The following is a 26,199-nucleotide window of genomic DNA, read 5'->3' as shown; positions in this document are numbered from 1 at the left end:
CAATGAGCACTTAAGATTGCTTCCAAGTCTCAGCTATTGTGAATATTGCTGCAATGAACATAGGGTGCATGTATCTTTTTGAATTAGTGTTTTCATGTTCTTTGGATAAATATCCAGAAGCAGAATAGCTGGATCATATGGTAGTTCTATTTTTAATTTTTTGAGGACTTTCCATACTGTTTTCCATGGTGGCTGCACCAATTTACATTCCCACCAGCACTGTACAAGGGTTCCCTTCTCTCCACATCTTCTCCAACACTTGTTATTTCTTGTCTTTTTAATAATAGACATTCTGACGGGCATGAGGTGATATCTCATTGTGGCTTTGATTTGCATTTCACTAATAATTAGTGATGTTGAACATCTTTTCATGTGCCTGTTGGCCATCTGTATATCTTCTTTGGAAAAATGTCTGTTCAGATCCTCTGCCCATTTTTTAATTGGGTTGTTTATTTTTCTGGTGTTGAGTTAAATGAGTTCTTTATATATTTTGGATATTAACCCCTTATCAGACATATGATTTGCAAATATCTTCTCCCAATTGGTAGGTTATCTTTTTGTTTTGAGAAGACACAAAGAAATGAAAAGATATCCCATGCCTTATGGATTGGAAGAATTAACATAGTTAAAATGTCTATATTACCTAAAGCACTCTACAGATTCAATGCAATCCATATCAAAACCCCAATGTCATTTTTCATGGAAATAGAACAAAGAATTATAAAATTTATATGGAACAACAAAAGACCCTGAATAGCCAAAGCAATCCTGACAAAAAAGAACAAAGCTGGGGGTATCACATTGCCTGATTTCAAAATATACTACAAAGCTATAGTAATCAAAACAGCATGGCACTGGTATAAAAACAGACACAAAGATCAATGGAACAGAATTAAGACCCCAAAAACAAACCCACACATTTATGGACAGCTAATTTTCGACAAAGGAGCCAAGAACATAGAATGGAGAAAAGAAAGTTTCTTCATTAAATGGTGTTGGAAAACGGTACAGCCACATGCAAAAGAATGAAAGGAGACCACATCTTATACCACACACAAAAATAACTCAAAATAGATTAAAGACTTGACTGACTTGAATGTAAGACCTGAAACCATAAAACCCCTAAAAGAAAAGATAGGCAGTATGCTCTTTGACATCAGTCTTAGCAGTATCTTTCTATGTTTCCTCAGGCAAGGGAAACAAAAGAAAAAATAAACAAATGGGACTACATCAAATTAAGATGCTTCTGCACGAGAAAGGAAACCATCACAGAAGGAACATTTTCTACCATGAAGCACTACGATGCTTTCCCGGAGGGGAAGGTAATATGTGGTCTGCTCAAAAGGGGTCTGGAACTGGAGCCAGGAGAACACAGATTCTAGGGTCAACTCTACCACCAACTATTGACGGCCAAGTCACTTCACTTTTCTCACTTCGGTACAGAAAGTGGTTTTATACCACCTGCTCTCACAGGTATGTTGTGCAGATAAACTGGGATAATATATACGAAGCGTTTTGAAATGTTCATCGCAATATTCAAAGGGCAAATATCACTGTTGCTGTGATGATATCATCTGGATTACTGTTTTCTGTAGTTTGGTCTAAGAATAGTCTCAAGAAATCAGTTAGACTCCTTTTGAAAGCAGACATTTAATTAAAAAGCTTCAAGTTCATTTCTAAAACTGCTGATACCACTAGAAGCCTTTAACACTGGCAAAATAATGAGTTAATAATAGAAAAGTTACCATGACGAGGCGGGCAGAAGGCCAGTTAAGTGATTTTTTAAAGACACATGGAAACAGATTGTAGTTCTGCACAATCTGTTTCCTAAAAGGAGCTCTAGAGAAAGCTTTCAAGGATATGAGAAAGAGGCGAAAAAGAAGATAAAATTACTATAGCTATATCCGTAGATCTATATCTACCTACCCTCACAATGCATCTTCTTCTGGTAGTCCTAAACTACCAGATGTATAAGGAAATTTAAAAAGATACTTACTATGTTTGACTAATGCAGTGATGGTCTTCTACTTAATCCAATCCTGAATGCAACTACCTGAGATGCCAAAGGTCTTCAAAGTCAAACTAAACAGAGGTGTATAAACTATCGCCGTACTATAAGAATGATAGGTAACACTGGTTTCTGAGGAATCTGACTTCTTAAGGTATGTTCAATAGGATTCCAAACATGGTATCAGACATTAGGTCATCCTAGGGAAGAGTGAATATGGTGCTCCCTCTAGCAGACCTCAAAAAAAAAAAAACCTGCCAGAAGATAACAGATCTTAAGTCTTAAGAGAGTCTTTAGACTTAGAAGGGCCTTTGATATAACCCAGTCTAACAATCTCATGTTAAATATATGAAAAGTGAGGATCAGATTATTTATGTGACTTGCTTTCCAAAAATCATTGATTTTGAAATTTGGTAGCAGAAATAAAATTAAACTCAGGTCTCTTGATTCTACCCTGAAGTCTTTTCCACAATACTAAGCTGCTTCTCTTTTCAGCCTCTGTCCATGTGAGCACAGGCCAGGTGATGACCCTAGGCATCCTCACCTTTGACCTCCTTGCTGGAAGCCTCATTAGTCTGGGTCTCTTCTATGTTCCCATTTTAGCGCCTTAATGAATGGAACAGTGGGGCACCAAAGAATACAGCTTCTCAAATAAAGAGTTGCAAACCAGAACCCGTGAAAACAGTGATTCTCTCCTAAAGAATATATACATGTTGGGAAAAGGTAGGAGAGGCATGGAAGGCAGGCAGCAGGAAGAATCCCACAGCTGAAGGTGGTTTGTTCAACAAATAGTTGGCACCAGTCGATGTGAACTCTTCTAATCTGGGGTTATAAGCTGTCTCATTTCTCTTATGACTCAAGGCCACAGGAGCAGGGCCACACCAAACAGCACTGGAATGCCTGGAGAGTAGAGCCCCAAGAAAAAACATTGGCCCACAGAGAAAGAAGAACACAGACACAAATCAGGTGCACCAAAAGGCAGGCTTCTGAACCTTTCCCCAGGCATTTATAAGCTCCGCTTCGTGCCACTTCCTTCAAAGTTTAGGAGGGCATTGAGAAATTCTTAAATTTATGTCACAGGGTTTATTGGATTAAAAGGCATAAGCCAACTCCTGCTCATACTCAGTGGTTTTCAAACTTTACTATATTTAAGAATCACCTGAGAATCCTGTTAAAAATGCAGATCCTTCAGCTGTACCAGATTTTTAAATTAGAGCAAAACAATGGGTTATTCCTTGGCCCAGGAGGCTGCACATTTTCAAACACTCCAGATGATTCTGATGCATGTGTTTCATGGACCACAAAACAGTGAAATCACTGCTTTACCTCTAACACAGAGAACCTTTCATCTGTTAGGTAAATGCCAAAGGCTCCCCCTCGTATGCCTAAACAAGGACAATCTCGCCCTTTCCAGAGGTCTATGTGGCAATCACATAAAGCCATTCATACCAATCTCCTCGTGTTGTATTTGAGATGTTGCATCGAGGCCAAGCTAGGCCAATAACATTCCTTGATTCCACCTGGAAAAGCAGTGGGGCAGTGAATAGTTCTCAAACCTGAAAAACTTTAAAAATACACTGATACCTGAGCCCCACCTCAGTCCGAGGAAATCAGAAATCTCTGGGGGTGAGGTTTGGGCACTTTTTAGAACCTCCCCAGGTAATATATTGTGCAGCCTAGGTTGAGAACCACCCCTCTAAGGTTATACACTCTGTAGGGAGCATTATACCAAGTGTCTGCTGATTTCCAGCCATCCAAATCTGAGAAGGTCATCATTTAACTGATGCTTCAAGATACAGATCTTTTCCATAGAGCATATATTTTGTTTAACTTATTTAACAAGGTTTTTCATTGAAATTCATTATTCTACAGAAATATATCTAATTCAGGTTACGCACCATATAAAGTCTCCCTTTCTTTATTCTCTTAACATTTAAGCACACCCAAGCTGGAAGCCCCATTCTCCTATACCTACCCCACAGCTCCATTTGCTGTACTTGAAATCCACTGTGGAAATCCACAAAGAAAAAAAGCAGCAGAGTTTGTCCCTGGGGGTCCATATTCTGAGACTGATCCTCCTTACTGCATTCCACCCGATAACTCACATCTGGAAGCACCAAATCTAGAGAAAAAGATATTACACAGTCTTCTAAGATAAGTAAAGCCTTCAAAATGCAAAGTAAATAAAAAGCCTATACCTCAAACAAAGAAGGATCTGAGATAGATCTAAATTTGAACACTCCCTTCTCCTCCTGAATCTGTTTCTCTCTCCCCATAATGGAAGTAAATTAATAATGACTCACAGGAAGAACATCAAAATAACCGGGTGTGCAAAATGCAAACCAAACAGCACTCCTTAGAATTTACTGAGAAGCATCATATAATAAATTCATTCCTTCCTCATACAACTTGCTAAGGCAAGTATTGCTAGTAAGACGCAGAGGTCACAGTCAAACCTGAGTAATGATAACAGCTAACTTGTATCGAATGCTTACTACACGCCGCATACCATGTTAAATACTTCACATGTACTATCTCAACATTTAGACTTTACAACACTATGGCATAAGACCTATTCTTATGCCCTTTTGCAGGAAAGAGAAGAGGCACAGACAGGTTAAATACATTGCCCAACATGAGACAGTAAGTGGTGGAACTGTTTTAGACTGAATCCAAAATCTGCTCTTAGCCACAATACTATACAATATTTGTATTTCCAAGTAATCCTATGGTCACTTTATAGCACCTTGATCCTTTGGAATAAAATCACAATAATTCCATGCAGATCCATAAAGAGAGGTATCTCCATGTAGATCTTGGTTCTGTCCTTTAGAGTAATGAAGGAGGGAGATGATGGGACACTTTCTACATGATTCATTTCCAAAGTTAACTTAGCAAGTTCAGGCATCACGAATTGGCAAAAAACGAAGAAAACCAACAAAACATGAAAATAAAGATGAAGCAAAAAGAAGACATGGAGAGCCCTAGAGATTAAAAAATCCTGATGGCATAACATCCCATCTGTTAAGACCAACCATTCTTTCTTCACAACACCACTTACCTCCAGAGATCCTGTCCAAGGACACCATCCCTTCATTCCACCCTCTGGAATAAATACCAACTCTAGAAAAAAGAGCCTTCCCCCGAGGCTTACTTCCTCGATGAAGATTCTATCATTCCCCCTGAGACACTTCCCCAGTCGAGGAAGCTCCAGTCTTCTCAGGGCAATACAACTCTAGAATACCTCTTCTCTACTGGTCATCAGGATCCTCAGGATCCAAGTGGCCAGGCTGCCTTCTAAACTTCAAGGAATTCTAGCTAATGACAGTCAAGCTCAAGACTGTATGTAAAGCTCCTAGACATCAGCTCATGGTTGCATATTCCTGTTTCGCAGTTTTATTTGCTGGTCCAGTTATTAAGCATCCAACTTTCAGCATGATTCACCCAAAGCTAATGTGGTTAGGTTCTACCTGAATATTACAGCCAGATTGCTAGGTTTATTACTATATGGTTTATACTCCTGCCTTGCATTTATGTGGTGTTCTAATTTTTCTAAGTAATTTTGTGTGGATTTTCTCATTTCATTAGGAAACATTTCTCTTCCATAATAGTTCAAAGATGTCATTGCTCCTTTACTAACCTTTCTAAAACCCCAGAGATAACAGATTAAGGTACAACAGAAACCTCTGAACAAGTCCCTAGAAGATGAAGAACCACTGACTACTTTAAGAGGACCAGGAATAGAGGAGGCAGTGGAGGAAGTGAGAGGAGAACCAACATCAACATGTAATGCCAGAACAGTTAGGCTCTGATGGGGCTTTGTCTGTTGACACCTGTTTGCCTCACTTCCTGTGGACTTCAAACTTAGCCAGAGTTCCACCTGCACCCCCAAGCCTAAGCCATAGATCACTGGGTCCTATTTTTATATATACCTGCTATTTATATTTCCTTGCATTTCTCTAATATTCTCCAGGTTTCTTTATTCCTGTGCAAAGAGAAGGAGATATACCTCTATCCAAATTAAGATCCAAATTGGGCACCACACACAAGTGGTATTTCTTCCAGTCAATGAAACAAAAGGTATCCTTGAGGACAGTAGTAGGTGGCTGTTCCCGACTTGGTGATATGAGAGGCAGACCTGAAGGTCCATATAGAAATATGTATAGTTGCTAAAGAAAACTGCCAAATTTTAGTTTTTTATGACTATGTATTCATTTGCATAAAACAAACATAACACTGACCTGGTTCACACTCCCAGAAATAAACTAGTGTGCTAGGTGATTCCATATTAAACTTTTCCCACAGTGAAGATAGGTGTGAGGCACCAGAGATAAATCCATGAGAATTCCCAGAAATTTATTCTGGGTTTAATGAGTGTCTGCTGCAGCTATAGTATTGGGAAAATTCGTTTATTTATTCATCCTACTCATTCAATCGTAGGTTTGAGTGGTATTATTGGCTAAACACTGTACTAAGTTCTGGGGATACAAAGATAAATATCCAGATTTAATGCTGACCTTCAAGTGATCATATTTATGGTATGGGAGATATACATAAAAACCAGTACACTGTAATACAATGTGGCACATGCTAGAATAGAAGTATATTCTAAGGAACACTTTCCAGGAAGTTATTTGAGTATATTCGCATCAAGAAGGAAGCTCCTCACCTTCTCCAGCCCTATTCTCTAACCAAGACAAAGGAAGGCAGGCCGAGGAGATGGGTTTCTTTCTCTTGACTTTCCATTCCCACTGTCACTCTCCCTTTAACCCAGGGTTGCTCACCCTTGAAACTACTGACACTTCGGGCCAGATAATTCTTTGTCGTGGGGCTGTCTTGTGCATTATAGGATGTTCAACAGCATGCCTAGCCTCTACCCACCGGTAGCTACTGGCTGCTGGTAGCACGTTTCCCTCCAGTTGTGACGACCAAAAATGTCTCCAGACACGCCAGATGTCCTCTGAGGGTAAAATTATCCGGTTAAGAAACACCGCCTAACCTTTTTTGTCCCCTGAACCAAGGCTAGAGAGACCAGTATATATATTTTCCTTTATCTTTCTTTGCTTTCCATTCTCTTTTTAAAAGGTTTCCATTGACTGATTTTTCCCCCTTCCTTATCGATCCTATTTTCCTGCTTGTTTGCATGGCAAGTAGGTTTTTATTGGATGCCCAGCTTTGTGAGGTTTACCTTGTTGGGTGCAGGATATTTTGTATTCCCATAAATATTCTTGAGCTTTTTTTTCTGGGACACTATAAAGTTACTTGGAAACAGTTGAGCCTTTTGGCTCTTACTTTTAAGCTTTGCTAGGTGGGACCAGAGAACCTGTAGGCCAGGGCTAACTTCTCCCCACTATTCAGGCAAATCATTCTGGGGACTCCACCTGATGCCTTAGGAAGTATGGCGTTTTCCATCCTGCCTGGTAGGAACAGAAATTATTCCCAGCTCTGTATGCGCTCCAGAGATTCTCCTCTGTCTGGAGCTCTCTCTGGCTCTGTGTATTGATCTCCTTTTCAGTACTCTTTTCTATAAAAATTCCAGCTGCCTGGACCTCCCTGAACTCTGAACTTTGTCTCCTCAATTCAGAGAGATCTGCTGGACTCTAGCTGGATATCGCCTCCCTGTTTTGTAGCCCGGAAATCCTCTCTAGGCAGTATGGTGGGGCAATCATAGGGTTCATTTGTTTGTTTCTCCTCTTTCCAGAACCAGTGACCTGCACTGTCTGTTGTGTAACACATAAAAACTGTTGTTAAATATAATTTGTCCGTTTTTTAATTGTTCAAGGTAGGAGGTTAATCCAGTCGGTGTTATTTGATCATGGCTGGAAGTGGAAGTTCCTAAATCTTTTGACATAACCTCATTGGCCTTTGATAGCTTCCTTGCTTTCTAGGTTTATCTTGTATATTTCTACTTTAGGTCTAGAATCAGCCATTTCTCCTTTTTAGTGAGCAATGGTATTTAGAGAACACATTCTGGGCAGTAGGAGTGCTCATGGCTTTTAAGGTTTTTTTAGTGGACAGAGCTAAAAAATACATAATTTTAAAAGTCACAAAAACTGGGGATTCATACTGGTATTTTCAATTCCATTTTAAGATTACTTAAAATTTTTTTTTATTTCTTTGAATTACACTTATATATTTTCTATCTTATGCTAAAAATTTTGTTTCCTACCAATGTTAATATAATTACATATTTGTTTTATAATAAGTATGCCTACGATAATTTCAATATAATCATATCAATATTATTACTAAGAATCAAGACCTCTGAATGAATTTTCAGAGTTCTTTGCAGTTCATTTCATGCTCAGGGTTACCCCACAAGAACGCACAGTCAAAACACTCGGTCCTGAAGTCAGTTGAGTGAATTCTGCTTACTGTGTGGATTATGACATTAATATAACATATAGTTAGGTTCATTATCTTTTATCTTGCGGGATACTTTTACTGGGCATGGATTCTAGTTAATGATTATTTTATTTTAGCAGGTTAACACTATTATCCTACTACTTTCTGTTGGTTTAGGGAAGTCAGCTGTCAATTTGTTTCTCTTTTGAAGAAAATGTCTTCCCTGGCTGATTTTAAGATTTTTCTCTGTCTTTGATCTTCTACAGGTATGGATATCTTTTTATTTATCCTGCTTGATTGTTGAGCCTTGAAATCTGTTTTAGTTGCTTCAGCCATTAACTCTTCAAATATTGTTTCTGCCCCATTTTCTCTCTTCTCCTTTGGGGCATGAATTAAATGTACATTAGACTGTCTCACTGTTAACCTCTCTTCTGTATTTTCCATCCTTTTGACTCTCTTTGCTTTATTTTGCTAAGTTTTGGCTATCCTTATCTTTTAGTCCGCAAATTCACTTAGACAGTCTAATTTGCTGTTAAACCTGCCTATTGAATTTCAACATTGGCTACTGTATTTTTTAGTTCTACAATTTCTGTTTGGTTCTTCTAAAAATTATGTCACATTTTATAGTTTTCAGCTTGGCTTTAAATTTCATAAACATAGTAAACATAGTTTTTTATTTTTAAAATCAATGTCTGATATAACCAATATCTGGAGTACCAGTGGGTGTTTCTGTTGTCTTTGTTTTCACTAGCTCTTGTTCATGTTCTTTGTCCTCTCTTGTACCTGGTTATTTGTGTGTGTGTGTATGCATCTATGCATGCACAGGAGCTGGACATTGTGTTTGAGAAAGTATTTTTTTATTAAATAATTTGAATCATAAATGCAGCTATCTTCCTCCAGAAATAATTTTTTTTTCCTAAAAGGCATCTGGGGGAATTATCAATCTAGAATTATCTTCTTCTTCTTCTTCTTTTTTTTTTGGTGAGGAAGACTGGCCCTGAGCTAACATCGGTTGCCAACCTTCCTCATTTTGCATGAGGAAGATTATTCCTGAGGTAACATCTGTGCCAGTCTTCCTCTATTTTGTATGTGGGATGCTGCCACAGCATAGCTTATAATCATCTTAATCCAATTTCAAAGTTTAAGATTTTCTGGCCTGCCTATATGACCCAAAAAACATACGCAGTTCACGTGAAGGATGGCTTATTTCAAATTTACCTTACTCCTTAAAGTGTAGCCTTTTAGCTATCCCTGTCCAAAACAAGAGGTGTTTTTATTTTTATTATTATTATTATTTTTGCTGAGGAAGGTTTGCCCTGAATTAACCATCTGTGCCAGTCTTCTTCTATTTTGTATGTTGAGTTAGCACCACAGTATGGCTGATGAGTGGAGAAGGTCCTCGCCCAGGATCCAAACCTGCAAACCCAGGCCGCTGAAGCAGAGCACTCCAAACTTAACCACTAGGCCACTGGACTGGCCCCCACAAGAGGTGTTTTGTTTTGTTTTTTGGCTTTTTTTTTTTTTTTGAGGAAGATTAGCCCTGAGCTAACTGCTGCCACCAATCCTCCTCTTTTTGCTGAGGAAGACTGACCTTGAGCTAACGTCCGTGCCCATCTTCCTCTACTTTATATGTGGGATGCCTACCACAGCATGGCTTGCCAAGCAGTGCCATGTCTGCACCCGGGATCCGACCTGGCAAACCCCGGGCTGCTGAAGCAGAACGTGCGAACTTAACCGCTGTGCCAGCGGGCCGGCCCCAAGAGGTGTTTTTAATAGCACCCTCAAGCTCAGCAGGCCATGAACTCTTTGGCCTGTGGTCCTGCATTGATTCAGAAGTGCATCTTAGCTTATCAGCTGCTTGCTCTAATTGGCAAATGACCCCAGGGCAAAAGCAGCCCCCAATGCTGGGTTCATCTTTCTATAATTCCTTTCTCTGCTAAATCATGGCCCAGAAATTCCTCCCTAGTCACCAAGTCCTAGATACTTTACAATGTTTTACTATTTCATCTAGCCTTTCTATTCAGTGGGAAGGTTGGTCTAAATTACCTAGTTCACCATTTTCAGAAACCAAAATCCCACCAGTTTTCATAACTAGCTCTCTCTTCACTAAAACATCACCCCTCCAGAGTCTTTACTGACCATAATATTTAAAATAACATCCTCATTATTCTCTATCTCTTTACCTGCTTTATTTTATCTTCACTGTACTTATCACTACCTGACATCTATTGATTTGTTAAATATTCCCATTAAAATGTAAACTCTAAGAGGATAGACAATTTGTCTTTTTCCCTCTGGAGAATGGGATGAGGATGAAGAAAGTTGTATATTTTACCTTATACTCTTCTGTATAATCTAGATGTTAAGAAAAAGCATGTTTTAAAATACAAAATGTTCATATGTATAGTCTTCTTTTTTTTTTAAGATTTTATTTTTCCTTTTTCTCCCCAAAGCCCCCCAGTATATAGTTGTATATTTTTAGTTGTGGGTCCTTCTAGTTGTGGCATGTGGGACGCCGCCTCAACATGGCCTGATGAGTGGTGCCATATCCGAGCCCAGGATCCAAACCAGCGAAACCCTGGGCTGCCGAGGCAGAGCGCGCGAACTCAACCACTCGGCCATGGGGCCAGCCCCTCCATGTATAGTCTTTGTCACTATCCTGTTCCTTCCTCCTCCCTAAAAAGTATTCTCAGCTGACATTTATCATACCATGACCTTGGCCCTCTTCTGTTCTTGTTCTTTATACCCTAACTTCATTTACTCCTATAGCTTCAATCATATAATAATAGTACCTAATATTTACCCAACACTTATTAGGTGTCAGGTCATATGCTAAGAGCTTCACATGGATTATTATATAATTAATCCTAAACAAACAAACCCCAAGGGAATTTATTTTGCAAGGGAAAATAAATAAATCCATGAGGTAAGTATTATTACCCCCATTTTAAAGCTGAGGAAATAAATGCTTATGCTGGTTGAGTAAACTGCCTAAAGTCACGCAGCTAATTAGTGGGGAATCCAGCATTTACACTCTTGTGCCTGCTCTAACCACAGCAATATACTATACTTACCTAAGGATAAAACTCTAAGGTGAAAAACTCCAAATATTTAGAGAAAAACTCTAAATATGATCACTTGTATGTCTCTAAATATGACCACTTCCAAATTCCAGACCAAAGTTTCTGCATAGCTGCTTGACATTTTCAAAGGGTGTCCTGCAGGCACCATAAACTCAACACTTTTAAAGCCAAACTAATTTTCTTTACCCCCCAAATCTGCTACTTCTGATTTGCATCTTGTTGACAGTATCATCATTCTGTCAGGCATCCATGGAAATCTTTTTTAACAGCTTTGAGATTTAATTCACATATCATATAATTCATCCATTTAAAGTGTACAATGAGATGGGTTTTAGTATATTCAAAGAGTTGTGCAACCATCGCCACCACTAATTTTAGGATATTTTTATTACCGCAAAAAGAATCCCTCTCCATCTGCTTTCTGTATCTATAGATTTACCTATTCTGGATGTAGAAACCTTGATATGAACTTTAGCCATTCCCTGCCTCTAATCTCTCTTTACCCCAACAATAAATTGGTTACCTCATTATGTTCATTCCTTCTGGTAATACGTCTCTCCTTTCCTTGCTCATCACACTTTTAATTCAAGCGCTCATTATCTCTTGCCCAGTTCACTTACTTATTTATTTAGTGATTACTGACTTCTGTTTTCCATCCATCCTGTACGATGCTGCCAGAGACTCCTAAAACATTCAACGATTTCCCATTATACAGAGAATAAAGTTCACACTCCTTAGTGTGGACTCCAGATCCAGCATACTCAACTCCAAACTACTTTTCCAGCCTCATCTCTCCCCCTTCACCCTTCATTCCACGCTTCAGTCATACTGGATAATATGAAGAGTTTGGCACATGTGTCACGTTTTATAGTTTTCAGTTTCTTAGAAAAATTCTCAAGCTTGGCTTTCATACTGCATTTTTGTTTTTATACAAATCATACCAGCTTCTATATGTAGAGTTTATATGCTAAAGGTTTTTCTAGAATTAGGATATAAAATTCATTTTCAAAGACAATTGGATGAACTCTGTCATCAAAAGGATATGGAAACTGAAGAAATCCTATTCAGCTGGTTGGAAAAGACCTTCGGGCAGGGACACAGAGCAGCAGCTGGAGTCAGGATCAGCTCTCCCAACAAGTCCACGCCAGCCACATCATCAGGGATGAAAAGCACGACTGGAGGTCCTAGCACAGGATGGATTCTGCTGCAGAAGAATTCAGTTGTACCAGATTTTGCTCTACTGCCAAAAAACAGGTAAGACAAATTTAGCTTTTTTCCCTCTTAAGAAATTTTTAAAAGGGCATTCAAAATTCCTTTTATAACCTCTAACATATGCATAATCATAACCAGCCATATCAGTTTTGCTGGAATACGTAACTTGTGTCCCACTCAGGGAACCACAAGCAATAGAAAGAGTAGATGGGTTGGCATTTCAGGAATGGTATCATGGCTCCTGCTTTTGCTGCCACTATTGGCAGTTTTATATTCTCAAAAGTGTGTCTCCTCCACTAAAATTACTCTATGGTTCTGAACAGAAGTTTCCAAGATCAGCATGGCGGGGGTAGGGGTGAGGGGACCCCTAACTGGCCTCCTGATACTCAGATGTCTGCAATCACACTACTCCACCTTCCCCTAAAGAGGTCTGAGGCTACTGTTTGATAGGAGTAATGAGAAAAAATTAGGACATCTTTCTCTCCTAAAAAGAATCTAGTGGAATTTGATATTTTCTTACTTTCCAACAGCTATCTTCTAAACAGAAAAGAAATATTAATGAACCTTTTCCTCTCTCTCTTCAGGTCACCCAGGAAAATATGTCCACAAACATTGGCTCAAAAGCTTAAACTCTTGCAGTAAATCTATGATAACGAGCTGTTTACCTGTTAGGACTGAAGACTGACGAATACTAAAGAAAGATAAGGGGTGGTGGTTTTGTTTCCTGTACATATTAAAGAATAAAAAATATTCTAATCTGAGCTATAATTTTGGGAAGAGGTAAGAAAACAGACTGAAAAACCATGGACAGTCTCTTCACATCTTAAGATCCTGTAACTACCAGTGTTGATTCAGGGCATACAAATGGAGGCAGAAACTAGTGAATAAAGAACAAATTAGTTGGACTTAAACATAAATTAGGTTTTCTCTTGCTATAATTCATGTTCACTTTGGATTCTCTGGTGGTTGGATAGCAGAGGAATGCAAGGCAGAGGGTCCTATTCCATTTATTTACCACCTCCTCCATGGATTTTTTGCAATCTGAGGAGAGTGGAGGTGAAGAAAGAGATGATTTCCAAATACATGCAAGATGCTGATACACAAGCAATAATATACAAAGAATTCCTTTGTATTCATAGTATCTCTCGAGCCAACAGTTCAGGTAACCTTTTAAATTCACTCCTCTCTTCACATGTCTAAATGGGATTGGAATTAGCAGGGTTTGATTTGTTTCATTTACAGAAGAAAATAAGGTATGGAGAGGAGAAGGAACACGGCCTTAGGTAATCAGAATATATTCAAGGAGGCAGGAATAATAATAGTTTTCAATACAAATAGCTTAAAAGTTTTACTTTCACTTTTCTTACAGAGAATCAGACATCTGGCACTAAGAAATGACAAATGAGACCATTTTCAACTTCTACCCACACTCATACTCATAATAGGAGAGTAAAACATGGAGAGAAATAACAATGCTTTTCCCCTTCACCTCACATAATGCTGATAGTTTACGACAAGAGCCATTCCGTTCGACAGGTTCAAAGTGGGTTCATTCTTAGCCCTGCAAAGCAAAGAAAAGCCAAGCCATATCTCAAAGATTCTAAAACCAATCTCTACGTGATACAAATTTTGGTCCATGACTACTACCACCCCCAGACATTACTGGAATTCAGTAACCAATTAACCAAGGGGAAAATGGCAATTTTTAAGTTCACCCACTCTAGTGAAAAGATACGAAAGGTTTATATGACTATATTTACTCATTAAAAGCTAATATAGAGTAAGAAAATGTAGGGGGTCTCAGAAGATTAGTTTTAAGGTGACTTTGGGTCGAAAAATCAAACTGTGAACCCACTGGAAAGAGGACAATAATGATTGAGCAAAACTGTAGGGCCACGGCATAAATTTAAGCCATGGACTTAAGGACTCACCCAAAGAGCTCTGTGGAGAGGATTCCATTCACCCTTACATTGAAATTAAATCTAATCTGAAAAATAAATGGGATGTGAGATTTAACATGAACCAGGATGGAGATTAAAAACTTACATACTCAATTCCTAAAGGGGATTTTTTATATCACCTTTTTTTCACTTGTACTTTCCCTAAACATAATTAACACTTGTCTGTGTTCAAATTCTGCATCTTACATATATTGAGTCCTACACTACAATTCCAAGTAGTGACAAAGTATCAGGAAAGCCTACCCTTTTGTCCTCTGCTGTTCTCCCAATGTATCTTTTCTCCCCTTTCTTAAAGGAACTATCAGTTTTTCTCTCTATTCTTTCCATTGTTTTCATACATGGAACATTCCATGCATTTTTCTTTGCTTCTCCTTCCCTGCCCCCAACTGACTTTTATGTCCTCCCTCCAGTTTACTTCACTATTGTACCTTTAACCTACATTTTTCTTCCTATATAATGCAGTGGGTGATAGGGGACGCTGGAGCCAGACTGCCTGAGTTCAAATCCTGGCTCTTCAAATTATTTACCCTCTGCAGCATTGTTTCCTCAGCTATAAAATGGGGATGACGATGATAAAACCTACATCATGAGAAGTGTTAGGAGGGTTGAGTGAGTGAGTGCATGGACAGCGCTTAGAATAGTGACAGGCAAACAAGCAGCACTGAACCCTGCTGAAGACAGAGACAGCAGGAAGCTAGCAAGAGAAAAAAGGGGAGTTATACAGCATACTTAACCGTGTGCACCTTTATAAACATATCTAACTACAGATCAGAATAAAAATTTTAGCTCTCCAAAGTTCAAAGTCCTTTATCAAAATTTCCTTACTTGCTCTTACAGTCACTTCAGAAAAGAAGATATTCAGCAAGATTTATTATCCAGGTTTAACAGAAAATTGAAGCACAGAGGAGGGAAAAGAGGTATCCAAAGTGATACAATAAAACATTAAATAAGTGAAAATAAGAACCCAAAGGAAAGCTCCCGCTATATCCAGGGCTCTCAACTACGTCACATGACCAACATTAAGACTGCCTTCGAGGTGAACCAAATCAATTCAATATTAGAAGTTATAATCATTGTCATTAAAAGAGAGAGAACCAACCAGATTCTTCCATGTCCTACAGAGTACAGATCTCTTGAAAATATATGACTTAAACAAGAGAATTATTATTGTGCAAAAGAACAGCTTACCTTAGGGTGCACCATGACAATTTTGTGTAAAAAATCCTTTATCATCAAACTATTTGTCATCAAAATCCTGGGCTTCTCATGAACCTGTAACAACACAACAAAAACATCCACCACACATACACAAACCCAAGAGCACAAATGAATTAAATTATGTTATTTCTTCCTGTAAAAGTAACTACACCTCAGAAAGCTTTTCTGACATCCAAGGGGAAACATCTTTGGGTCTGAGAATTGGACAGAAAAAGGAATCTAACAGCTATCACTTTTTGGGTTAAAGTACCTATTTCATGGAACTTCAGGAGACACATGAACAGTGATCAGAGTAAAATCCACAATCTCAAAACCACCTTTTGGAACAAATTTAAAAGTAATTCAGACTGGAGCTGAAAAGAGTAGCTCTATGTTAACTTGACATCCTAACGTGGACCAATCTGTATTAAGAATCTGAGTAGAACCAAAGGAGCAGACACCAAAAGGAACATATTTTTGAAAATCAATCCATTCATCCAAACATTTATTTTTAAGGAAAAGCTGTAAAGCAAAAAGCCCAAAAGTCAGAAGACTTATGTTCTAGGACTGGCTCTGTAAAAATTACTTAAGGGGTTGGCCCCATGGCCTAGTGGTTAAGTTTGGCACACTCCACTTTGGCAGTCCGGGTTCGGTTCCCAGGCGCAGACCTATACCACTTGTCGGCTGCCATGCTGAGGTGGCGACCCACATACAAAATAGAGGAAGACTGGCAGAAATGTTAGCTCAGGGCAAATATTCCTCAGAAAAAAAAAAATCACTTAAGTAACCATGAAAAAAAGAATCACTTAACTGCTCTGGACCTTATTCCCTAATCTGCAAAACAGGGATAAAACTCACTCTTTCTACCTCACAGAACTGTTGTAAAGATCAAATAATAATCTGAAAGTATGTTTTATACATGGTAACAATAATAGATACCACTTGTTGAATGCCTACTATGTGGCAAGCATTGTGCAGGTGCTATATCTCCATTACCTCACAACAATCCTGGAGGCAAGCACTACTATCCCCTCCTTGTAGATTGAAAACAAATGAAGCTGAGAGAAGTTAAGCGACTTGCCTAAGGTCATTCAGCTGTTCAGTGATAAAGCCAGAATTCGTCCCTAAGTCTATCTAACACCGATTGTCCGTGCTCTTTCCAAGATGCCCTGATACCTCCCTGCAAATATAGTAAGATTTACTATTTCAGGAGGGCTTTCTCTATTCTAGGAATGGTGCTCAAGTGTCTTACTTATATCACCTTATTTACACCTCACAAAAACCCTACTAGGTACATATAACCCACATTTTATGGATGAAAAAAAAAATGAGTCTCAAAGAGGTTAAACAACTTTCCCAAGCTTACCTGATCCGGCTCCAAACTTTGGTATTAACCACTTTCCTATATTGACTCACTATATTTAAAATGGTGTCCCTAAAACCGAAGCTTTAAGGAGTCTGCTAGAAAGTGGAGAAGTCCAGGAGAGTGAGAAGAAAAAGAGTCAGAAATCAGTAAGTTCTTCTTGGTGGCTCAGAGAATACAGAGCTGTGTACTAGGTATATATTAAAGAAAAAAATGGTCCCAGACCTCAAAATCTCATAACACAATAAAGAAGAAATGTGCAAATATCTAATAAAGAATAAATTATCATACTACTTTTAATAAGTACACTAAAAGAGATCAAGAATTGTGCAATGGGTGGAGATAACTAGAAAAATTATTATAAAAATATTAGAAAACATTATTAGAAAAATAGATGGGGATTATTTGAAAATTCTGGAAACAAATCTAAATGTAAATAGCAATAATTAAATAGTAAGTGCAGTATACCTGTCATAGTCACCTCCTTCATTTTAAAAATGTTATAAAATGTTCAAGTAGTAGAAAAGCAATGGTCTCTTAAAAGCATTTTCTTTACTTAACACTTGCAAAACAACTTCTTGGAACAGTTTCAGACTTCTGTAACCTTGGTGATTATAGGGTGTATCACAGAAAGGGCTAATTATATCTAGCAGGAAGGCAACCAAGTCAGTGAAAGTTCCTTGAGTAGCTCCCAGAGAGGGGCTACAATTAATAACAATGAGAGCCACCATTTACCGAACACCTGCCACATGCCAAGCAGTTTACATGCAAGTGGAAAATACCCCACTTTACTGATGAGGATAATGAGATTAAATAAGCTAATTAATTCGTCCAAGGTCACACAGAGCTAGTTAAGTGGCAGAACTGAGATTCAAACCTAGACTCCAAAGCCGACATTCCACCATGTGATGCTGCCTCTCCAAGAATGTTCATTTTCTGTGCACATAGCTATCTGAATTCGACATTATATAATCTATCACTATTTTTTATGGAGCCTGACAGGTAATGCTTATGCATGACTACTGAATATATGTATTTATTCACTCACAAAACACTTAACGTGGCTAATTATGTACCTGGGCCTACAGAGATAAATAAAACAATACCTGAATTTCAAGAGTTTATAGTTAAGTAGGAGAGAAGGACAAATAAATAGTTTATATAATAATGTGAAAAGTTTTATGATTTAGATATATGAGATGATAAAGAAATACCTAAGAAGGATTGGCACCTACTGTAGACTGAGAAGATAAAGTGACCTAATGTCAGGTCAGCAGAGGACAGTTAACAGAAAGCAAATAGCTCCTTTTCAAATCTACTCATAAATTATTGGGAGAGAGAGACAGAGAGAGACAGGGAGAGAGAGGGAGAGAGACTGACTACAAAGTCTTTCATAGCCTCTTACAGTTGGGTGTTAGAAACCCAGTACCCCAGCCTGACATACCTACAGAAGCAGTGAATTTACTTAAGTGTTGTTAGGAAAAAATAGATGCTGCCAGCCCTGGGCAGCAGAAACCACTATTACATCATACGCTTCAGGCTTCACCTTTAAATCAAGCTTAATTATACGACAGAATGTGGGAGCTATTTTATATTTCCAAACCTGAACTTATGCAGTCATGGGCCCTATATGACTTTCTAGAAGTAAGTCGGTCAGTGTATCTCTCTCTCTCTTTAGTTAAATAGATAAATAGATGATAGATAAATGGGTAGATGATAGAGAAATAGAGATAGGTATAAATACACAGATATATTTGTATGTATCTAAATCTCTCTCTACCCGTTTTATCATTGAGCATTATGGCAAAAATAAATAGAAAACTGGATAAAGCTGTCAAGAAGATCTTATAAAATCAAATTGTTTTTGGAGGGACATGTTATCCAGCCTAATGGACCCCAAAATGCAGGACTGACTCTGAGCACAGACACAAAACCCTGCCTCTCTCCCAAATGAAGCTTTCCTCAGTCTTCCCTCGGATTAACTCTCCTCACATGTCCAAAGCAGTGGATCATTTATTATAGCTTTTTCATGGTTGTCTCCATTCACTAGCCTTTGCTGTGAACCTTGCTATTGACCTTTCTCCCCAATTGAGGTATGTATGATGAAATCTTTCACAATCTCCCTTTTTCTCATCTCTCTCTTCATTCAAATATCTTTTTTTCCTAAATGTTGCTTCTTTCTTTTTTGTTTTTGTTGGGTTTTTTTTGCAGGGGAAGATTTGCCTTAAGCTAATATCTATTGCCAATCTTCCTCCTTTTTTCTTCTTTTTCCCCACCAAAGCCCCAGTACATAGTTGTGTGTAGTTGTAAATTCTTCTGGTTCTCCTATGTGAGCTGCTACCACAGCATGGCTACTGACAGACAAGTGGTGTAGTTCTGTGCCTGGGAACTGAACCTGGGCCACCGAAGTGGAGCGAGCCAACTTTAACCGCTAGGCTATCAGGGCTGGCTCTCAAATATCTTTTAAATAGCGACACAGTACCAGAGACAATGAGATGTCATGGAACAAATCCTTTCAGGAAACCCTTGTTTCCCTGAGGTTATACTATTTTACCTCTCCTCATGTAACACCAGCTGATTACTGGCACTAAGCTCACAGTTTTCCTCTGTGCTCCAAGTCCTGCCATCATCTTGGCTGACCTCCACATCCAAGCAGATGACCAGTCTAAGTAACAACTTAGTCTCACAATTCTCTGACTTCTTCAATTCCAATGACCTTGACTTCCACTCATTTCTAGCTACCCATTTCCATGGCCATTGCTTGGAACGGTACCAGTTTGGAAACCTTAAATTGAAATGTCCCACTCATGTGAAAAGATGTACACCAAGATGTTAATGGCCACCTTGATTAGGTCAAATTATCTGTGCTTTAAATGCTCACTTCGATTTTCCTGGAGGAAACATTGCTTTTGCAATAAGGTAAAAAAAAAATAGGAGAAACTTTATCATTGTGATGACAACTTACCATTCTTTCAAGTCTCTGAACCCCTTATACTCAGACAATGTTTTTTCAGTCTCATCAAGACCTCTAGACCTTGACCCCTTCCCGTTGGGTTAGGTTCCCTTCCTCTATGCTACCCAGCATTGAGTGCTTACCTCTATCATGATATAGATTACACTGTATTGTAATTATTTGTTTACTTCTCTATATTTTCCTTTAGATTCCAAGTTTCTTGGGATCAACTAACATGTCTTGGGACTCTGTACCTTCAATATCTAGAACAGTAGGCTGACTTGAACAAACACAGGTTTCTGAATGAATGAATAAATATTGAAACAGCATTGATCAATATGAGTAAGACTGGTTCAAATTCTAATTCTGTCACTTATCTTTTGTATGACCAGGGGAAAGTCAGTCAAATTCTCTGAACCTCGGTTTTCTTATCTGAAAAATGGGGTGAGAATTCTTGTCCTATCCACTTGATAGAGTTGTCAGGAGGCTTAAATAATATATATAAAAGTGAGGTATAAGAATTATCACTGTTTGTTCAGACTGGCAAAAACACATGATCTCCTTTTCTAGAACTGCTTTCCTTGGTTCACTGGAATCAGCTTTTTTATCGTTACTTAACATTAATAGTTTCAGAGCTGAGTAACCATTAATTACTCCAGCTTGCTTACCCTTCATTCCCCTAAAGAAGATAAGGCACAGGCCAGGGATATCTGTTGTCCCATTTCCTTTTAGAAGGAGCATATAATTGTTCAAACATAGAGAAAGGCCTCCCTTCTTGGAAGAATGTTTAAAGTACTCTAAATCATTATGTCTCCACCAACTCAAAGGAAGGAAAGACAGGGTATCAGAGAATTGTTAAGGGAATAGAGACCAAAAATTGTCACTCTCAAAAATCTGGGCTACAAATAAATCATTAAAGATCTTTAAACCAATCTAATAAACACGTATCCAAATAGGATCTGCACTGGGAATTCATTTTTATTTTCCTTTTTCAGGAGCTTCAAATTCAAATAATGGCTTGTTTCAGTGGTTCTCAAATTTACCTGCACATTAGGAATCATCTGGGATTTTTAAAATATTCTAAAGCCCAGGCTACACCTCTTATGGGCTGAATTGTGTCCCCCACAATCCACATGCTGAAGCCCTAGCCCCCCATGTGACTCTACTTGGAGACAGGGCCTTAAGGACATAATCAGGGTTAAATGAGGTCATAAGGGTGGGGCCCTAACCTGACAGGACTGGTGTTTTTACAAGAGGAGGAAGAGACACCAGACAGCTCTTTCTCCACATAATGCACAGAGGAAAGGCCATCTGAGGAAACAGTGACAAGGCACCTTGATCCTGGACTTCTAGTCTCCAGAAGTAGGAGAAAATAAACTTCTGTTGTTTAAGCCGCCTAACCTGTGGTATTTTTTATGGAAGTCTTAGCAGTTAATCCAACACCCTAGACCAACTAAATCACGACCTCTTGGAGTGGGACACAAACATCAGTACTTTGAAAGTCCCAGGTGATTTAAAATAAGGTACTAAAACAATACGTTATTTCATTTCAACTCGGAACTGTGATGGACCTAGGCTTTTCTTCCCTGTTATTATATTTGTAGAAAAATAAGAATTAAAATAACAGTAATTTATAAACCACAACAAAACCTGCCTCAAAAGTCATCTGGAAGGGTGTTACCCCTGATATGTCCTGAGAAGAGCTGGCTTCCTCTGAAGTCCAGGGCAGCTTTGCAGAGAATCCAGGCAGTGTAGATTGTATTTCTGTGTGAGAAGAAATGGCAACAAAATAGAACAAGCAGTTTGGATAAGCACCAGAGTTTCTGGAATTGCTTATAAAACTGACGAGCCAAGAAGGCTTTTCCCTGATGAAAAGATTATCTGCAAAATTTAAAATATGACTGGAAATGGCTATGCATCAGCAAATTGCTTGAACATTTAGAATTACTTTATGGAGTTAAGACATTTAATCTCATGTTTTCAATTTTTCACATTTGCTAAATCAATTTGTATTTTCAGTTAATTTCCACAAGGTCATATTCAATGCCAGAAATCTTCAGAGCTGGTAGCTTTAGCTGCTATTCTTATATGTTTTAATAAACTAATTCATTATTAATAAACACAAATCCAGTAAGTGAGCTAATTTAGAAATGAAAGCAGAAAAATTCAAGAATGACCCTCTCCGGCATTTACCTAATATAGTATGCTCTTTAATGAGGTAATCTTTAAAAAAGAAAAGTAAACTCTTGCTAATTTAATTTTTAAATTAACCACTTGATGTATTTACATGTGTTGACTCAGAACTATCTTTCCACACAGCATCAGTGAATCCTAGATCATCATCAACAAAGAGAACCTCAAAGTATGCACCATCCTTCTTCCTTTATGTACCCTGGCACTCATATTATAAAGGAAAAAAACCCAAATCTCCCATTTTATAAACTGCCATCCCGTATTTCCACTCTACAGTAGTATTATAATGAAGAACTAAATATGAATAAAGATAGATATCTCAGTATCTGCAAGTTCTACCTTGTAAAAGAGGTTGACAGTGTTGATATATAAGAATTTAACTTTAAAAATCTAATAACAATAAAATATATCCTAAAATAATAGCACAGCTTTCTCCTAAAGTACTCATACTACATATGCAATAAAGCTTTAACTATCTCAAAAAGTACAGACATTACCAAAATTAAGTTCTAGCTATCAATCTTAATGGGTAATATTTTTCTTGCCATTAGTTTTCTTGACCAAATATAATTCAGCCACAAAGCCAGGACATTATAGCAGCAAGGAATTGCTACACTGAAGTTTGATGAACTTGGCACTGAACCAGGATGTCTTACATCAATCTTCAGTTTTAGCGCTGGTTGACTTTCTGACCTAAGGTGACCCCCTTTGTTCTGTGATTCAATTACCTTTCTGTGAAATAAGAAAAAGTTGTTCTTGAATCCTACTTCTCTTTGAAGTAGTAACACAGTCAGATGGGGAAAACACGTAAATACATGAGAAAAAGGCTTACCAATAACTTTGAATTCTCCAGAAATCTTAATAACAATTTAAAATAAAATGGGGGAAAATCAATTTCAATTGCCTCACTCCATACACCAGAAAAAAATAATTCCAGATGGACTGTCTACAGTGAACGTGAAAAGGTGAAATAATAGAACCAAATAAAAGCCTTCCATCTCAAGATGAGTTGAGCATATGCTGAAATCTCATCTTCTCATTCAAACACATAAAATGATAAAACAAACATTTTTAAATCTTAATAAATACATAGTCATGGTGAGAAAAAAAGAAAGGAGAAATCTTTGTAGACTAGAAATAGAGAAGTATTCTTCCTTCATCTTCAGAAAGGAAAAAGAGACAGAGAATCCACAGCGTTAAAAGGACGAAAGATGCACCATATTGGAGGTCTGACATGGGGAAAAAAAACATGGGGCTAATATTGCAACAACCCATAGGCTTATGAGCAAGAGTTACACAGGCCACACACAGGAGGTCTAAACAAGGGACCAAAACAAGAACAAAGGCCAGAGATGTGCCGCCTGCCTACCTGAGGGTTGGTTAAAGCCAAATGATACTAGTAGCAGCATCAATGATGCAGAATGAGGGCTTTAGAGCTCCCCCAACATTAAGTGGGGATAAGACTCAGAACTACATAATCTATTAAGATGCAAGAGCTTTGTATCTTTCCACTTGAGCAAAGTTTAATCCAAGATATACATCATGCAAGATTAGGGCTCAGCAACCCAGAGAACCTCCTACTGGAAGGCTGTCATGCAGGATGTGTTTAGGATCAATAGAACATGGACAATTAGCTCTTAACTAAAAATTACCAACCAACAAAGATCAATACCATGAAAAATACGACACACATCCACCAACAAAACTTACACCTGAGGAAACAGAGTTCACAAAACAATTTGAAAGAGACTTTAAAATTAAGCACACTATATTTTATACTCTCGAAGATAAAAAGAAGCCATGAAACAAGAATACACCACCATCAATTAAACAGAAAGTAACGGGTAGAAATCTTGTGAATTAAAGATATAGTGTTTGAAATGGAAAGCCTACGGATAGTAGATTAGACACTGTAAAAGAGTACACTTAAAAGAAAAGGTAGGGGCTGGCCCCATGGCCAACTAGTTAAGTTCGCATACTACGCTTCAGCAGCCCAGGGTTTCGCCTGTTTGGATCCTGGATGCAGACCTAGCACCACTCATCAAACCACACTGAGGCAGTGTCCTACACTGCAGAACTAGAAGGACCCACAACCAGAATATACAACTATGTACTGGGGGGATTCGGGGAGAAGAAGAAGAAGAAAAAAGATTGAGAACAGATGTTAGCTCAGGGCCAATCTTTAAAGAAAAGAAAAGAAAGAAACAGAGGCCTTAACACTGTAGTTATGTATCTGAAATAGATACCTCTCCACTCTAAAAAAAAGAAAAAGAAAAGGTAGTACTTACATGTTTATAGCAGCATTATTCATAATAGGCAAAATTGAAAACAACCCAAATGTCCATCAAATGATGAATAGATTAACAAAATATGAAATATTATTCACACAAAAAGAAATAAAGTACTCTTATATGCTACAACATGGATGAATCTTGAAAACATTACACTTCGTGAAAGAAGCCAGACACAAAAGGCCACACAGTGTGTTATTTCATTTATATGAAATGTCAAAGATAGGTAAATCCATAAAGACAGAAAGTAGATTAGTTTGACAAGGGATAGGGGGCAGAGGAAGGGGAGTGACTGCTAATGGGTACCTGGTGTTTCTTTTTGGGGTGATGAAAATGTCCTGCAATGAGATGGTGATGATAGTTGGTACAACCCCGTGAAGATACTTAAAACCACTTTAAAATGGTGTATTTTATGGCATGTGAATCCTATCATTACAAGAAGAAAGTAAAAAATAAAAGATATTAATAATAGATAAAAAACACTAAAAAAAATTAAAAAATAAAAAAGAATAGATCTAGAATAAACAATGACTGAGAATTATCATAAAACAAAGACAGACATAGGTGCAAAGTTTTGAACAAAAACTTACCGAGCAGGATAAATTTCTAAAAAAAAGAGAGAGAAAAAATAAAGCAAGAAAGCCAAACAGCAAAAAAAACCCAAAAAAACAAAAACACAATGAAACCGAGAATAACAAGGATAAAAAGAAAACCTTAAAAGCTACAAAAGAGAATGAAATTAGCCAAAAGAAACACAAGTTAGACTCATCAGCAATGCTAGATGCCAGAAGACAACTGAGTACCATCTTCAAAGATCTGAAGAAAATTAACTTTGAATCTGTACTTTTAAGAGAACTAAACTACCATTAAAGAATGAGAAATTTAAAATGTTTACATTCCACAAGCCCTTGCTGAAAGAACTACTAAATAAACCAGCTTGACCAGTTATCTTTTTTCTTTTTTTATTGGTGCCTATTTTTTTACATTTATTTTTTTATTGAGGTCACACTGGTCTATAACATTATATAAATTTCAGTTGTACATCACTATATTTCAACTTCTGTATAGACTGCATTGTGTTCACCACCCAAAGTCTAGTTGCCATCCACGACCATTTGAAAATGAGTTTACATTTGCATCTTTTCGCTGAGATAGTGTGGGGATAAAGGGGAAAGAATATCATCATCAATATCAAACTACCTCTTCACACAGCTCTTCAACTGATAAAGATAAAATAGATGAAAAATTTCAATCATGTGGCAACATGAACATACATCAAAACCATATATTAGGACTTCTCCTTCCAGCAATGATGAAATAACTGGTACCAAATGAGCCCTGCCACCGAAAACTATACAACTAGACAAAATATATGAGGCAATGCTTTTCAGGCATTGGACAATAGATAGCACAAGACTGTGATCCTTGAGAGAAGGGAAACTCATGAGATAAACCCTATGATTGCCCTGAATGTCTGCCTGGGGAAATTTTCCTGTCCGTGGAGCAGGAACCTGGAGCCCAAGCAGAGCATAGTGGTTCCATTAAGCTGAGGAGACAGGCTAATAGAGTTCAGGGCTGTGAAAGTAGCTGGAA

The 26,199-nt window shown here is 38.0% G+C and overlaps 1 protein-coding gene and 1 long non-coding RNA gene across 16 annotated transcripts in view; one reads left to right on the top strand and one right to left on the bottom strand.

Annotated features, from left to right (window-relative positions):
- LOC123282111 (uncharacterized) overlaps nucleotides 1–13,855 on the top strand; it is a 32,874-nt gene extending 19,019 nt beyond the window's left edge. Inside the window, exons 3-6 of one of the 5 annotated variants that reach the window (XR_011495182.1) lie at nucleotides 1,191–1,473; nucleotides 8,531–8,619; nucleotides 12,476–12,690; nucleotides 13,233–13,855. This is a non-coding gene — a long non-coding RNA (uncharacterized lncRNA). Of the gene's footprint in view, nucleotides 1–1,190; nucleotides 1,474–8,530; nucleotides 8,620–12,447; nucleotides 12,691–13,232 lie in introns of all 5 variants that reach the window. The other 4 variants (XR_011495181.1, XR_011495183.1, XR_011495180.1 and 1 more) reach the window with 4 other exon arrangements.
- RCE1 (Ras converting CAAX endopeptidase 1) overlaps nucleotides 1–26,199 on the bottom strand; it is an 86,254-nt gene that overhangs the window by 24,196 nt on the left and 35,859 nt on the right. For 10 of the 11 annotated variants that reach the window (XM_070488254.1, XM_070488258.1, XM_070488253.1 and 7 more), the window contains exons 4-10: nucleotides 21,777–21,886; nucleotides 15,798–15,881; nucleotides 14,580–14,635; nucleotides 14,138–14,209; nucleotides 12,482–12,676; nucleotides 6,018–6,169; nucleotides 3,984–4,130 (exon numbers count right to left, since the gene is read on the bottom strand). In XM_070488254.1, the coding sequence (XP_070344355.1) occupies nucleotides 3,984–4,130; nucleotides 6,018–6,169; nucleotides 12,482–12,676; nucleotides 14,138–14,209; nucleotides 14,580–14,635; nucleotides 15,798–15,881; nucleotides 21,777–21,886 (816 nt within the window). The remainder of the gene's footprint in view (nucleotides 1–3,983; nucleotides 4,131–6,017; nucleotides 6,170–12,481; nucleotides 12,677–14,137; nucleotides 14,210–14,579; nucleotides 14,636–15,797; nucleotides 15,882–21,776; nucleotides 21,887–26,199) is intronic. The other variant, XM_070488250.1, reaches the window with a different exon arrangement.

The sequence above is a fragment of the Equus asinus genome, chromosome 17 (genome assembly GCF_041296235.1).
Source record: "Equus asinus isolate D_3611 breed Donkey chromosome 17, EquAss-T2T_v2, whole genome shotgun sequence".
NCBI lineage: Eukaryota > Metazoa > Chordata > Mammalia > Perissodactyla > Equidae > Equus > Equus asinus.
This window is presented reverse-complemented; position numbering and strand designations above follow the sequence as displayed.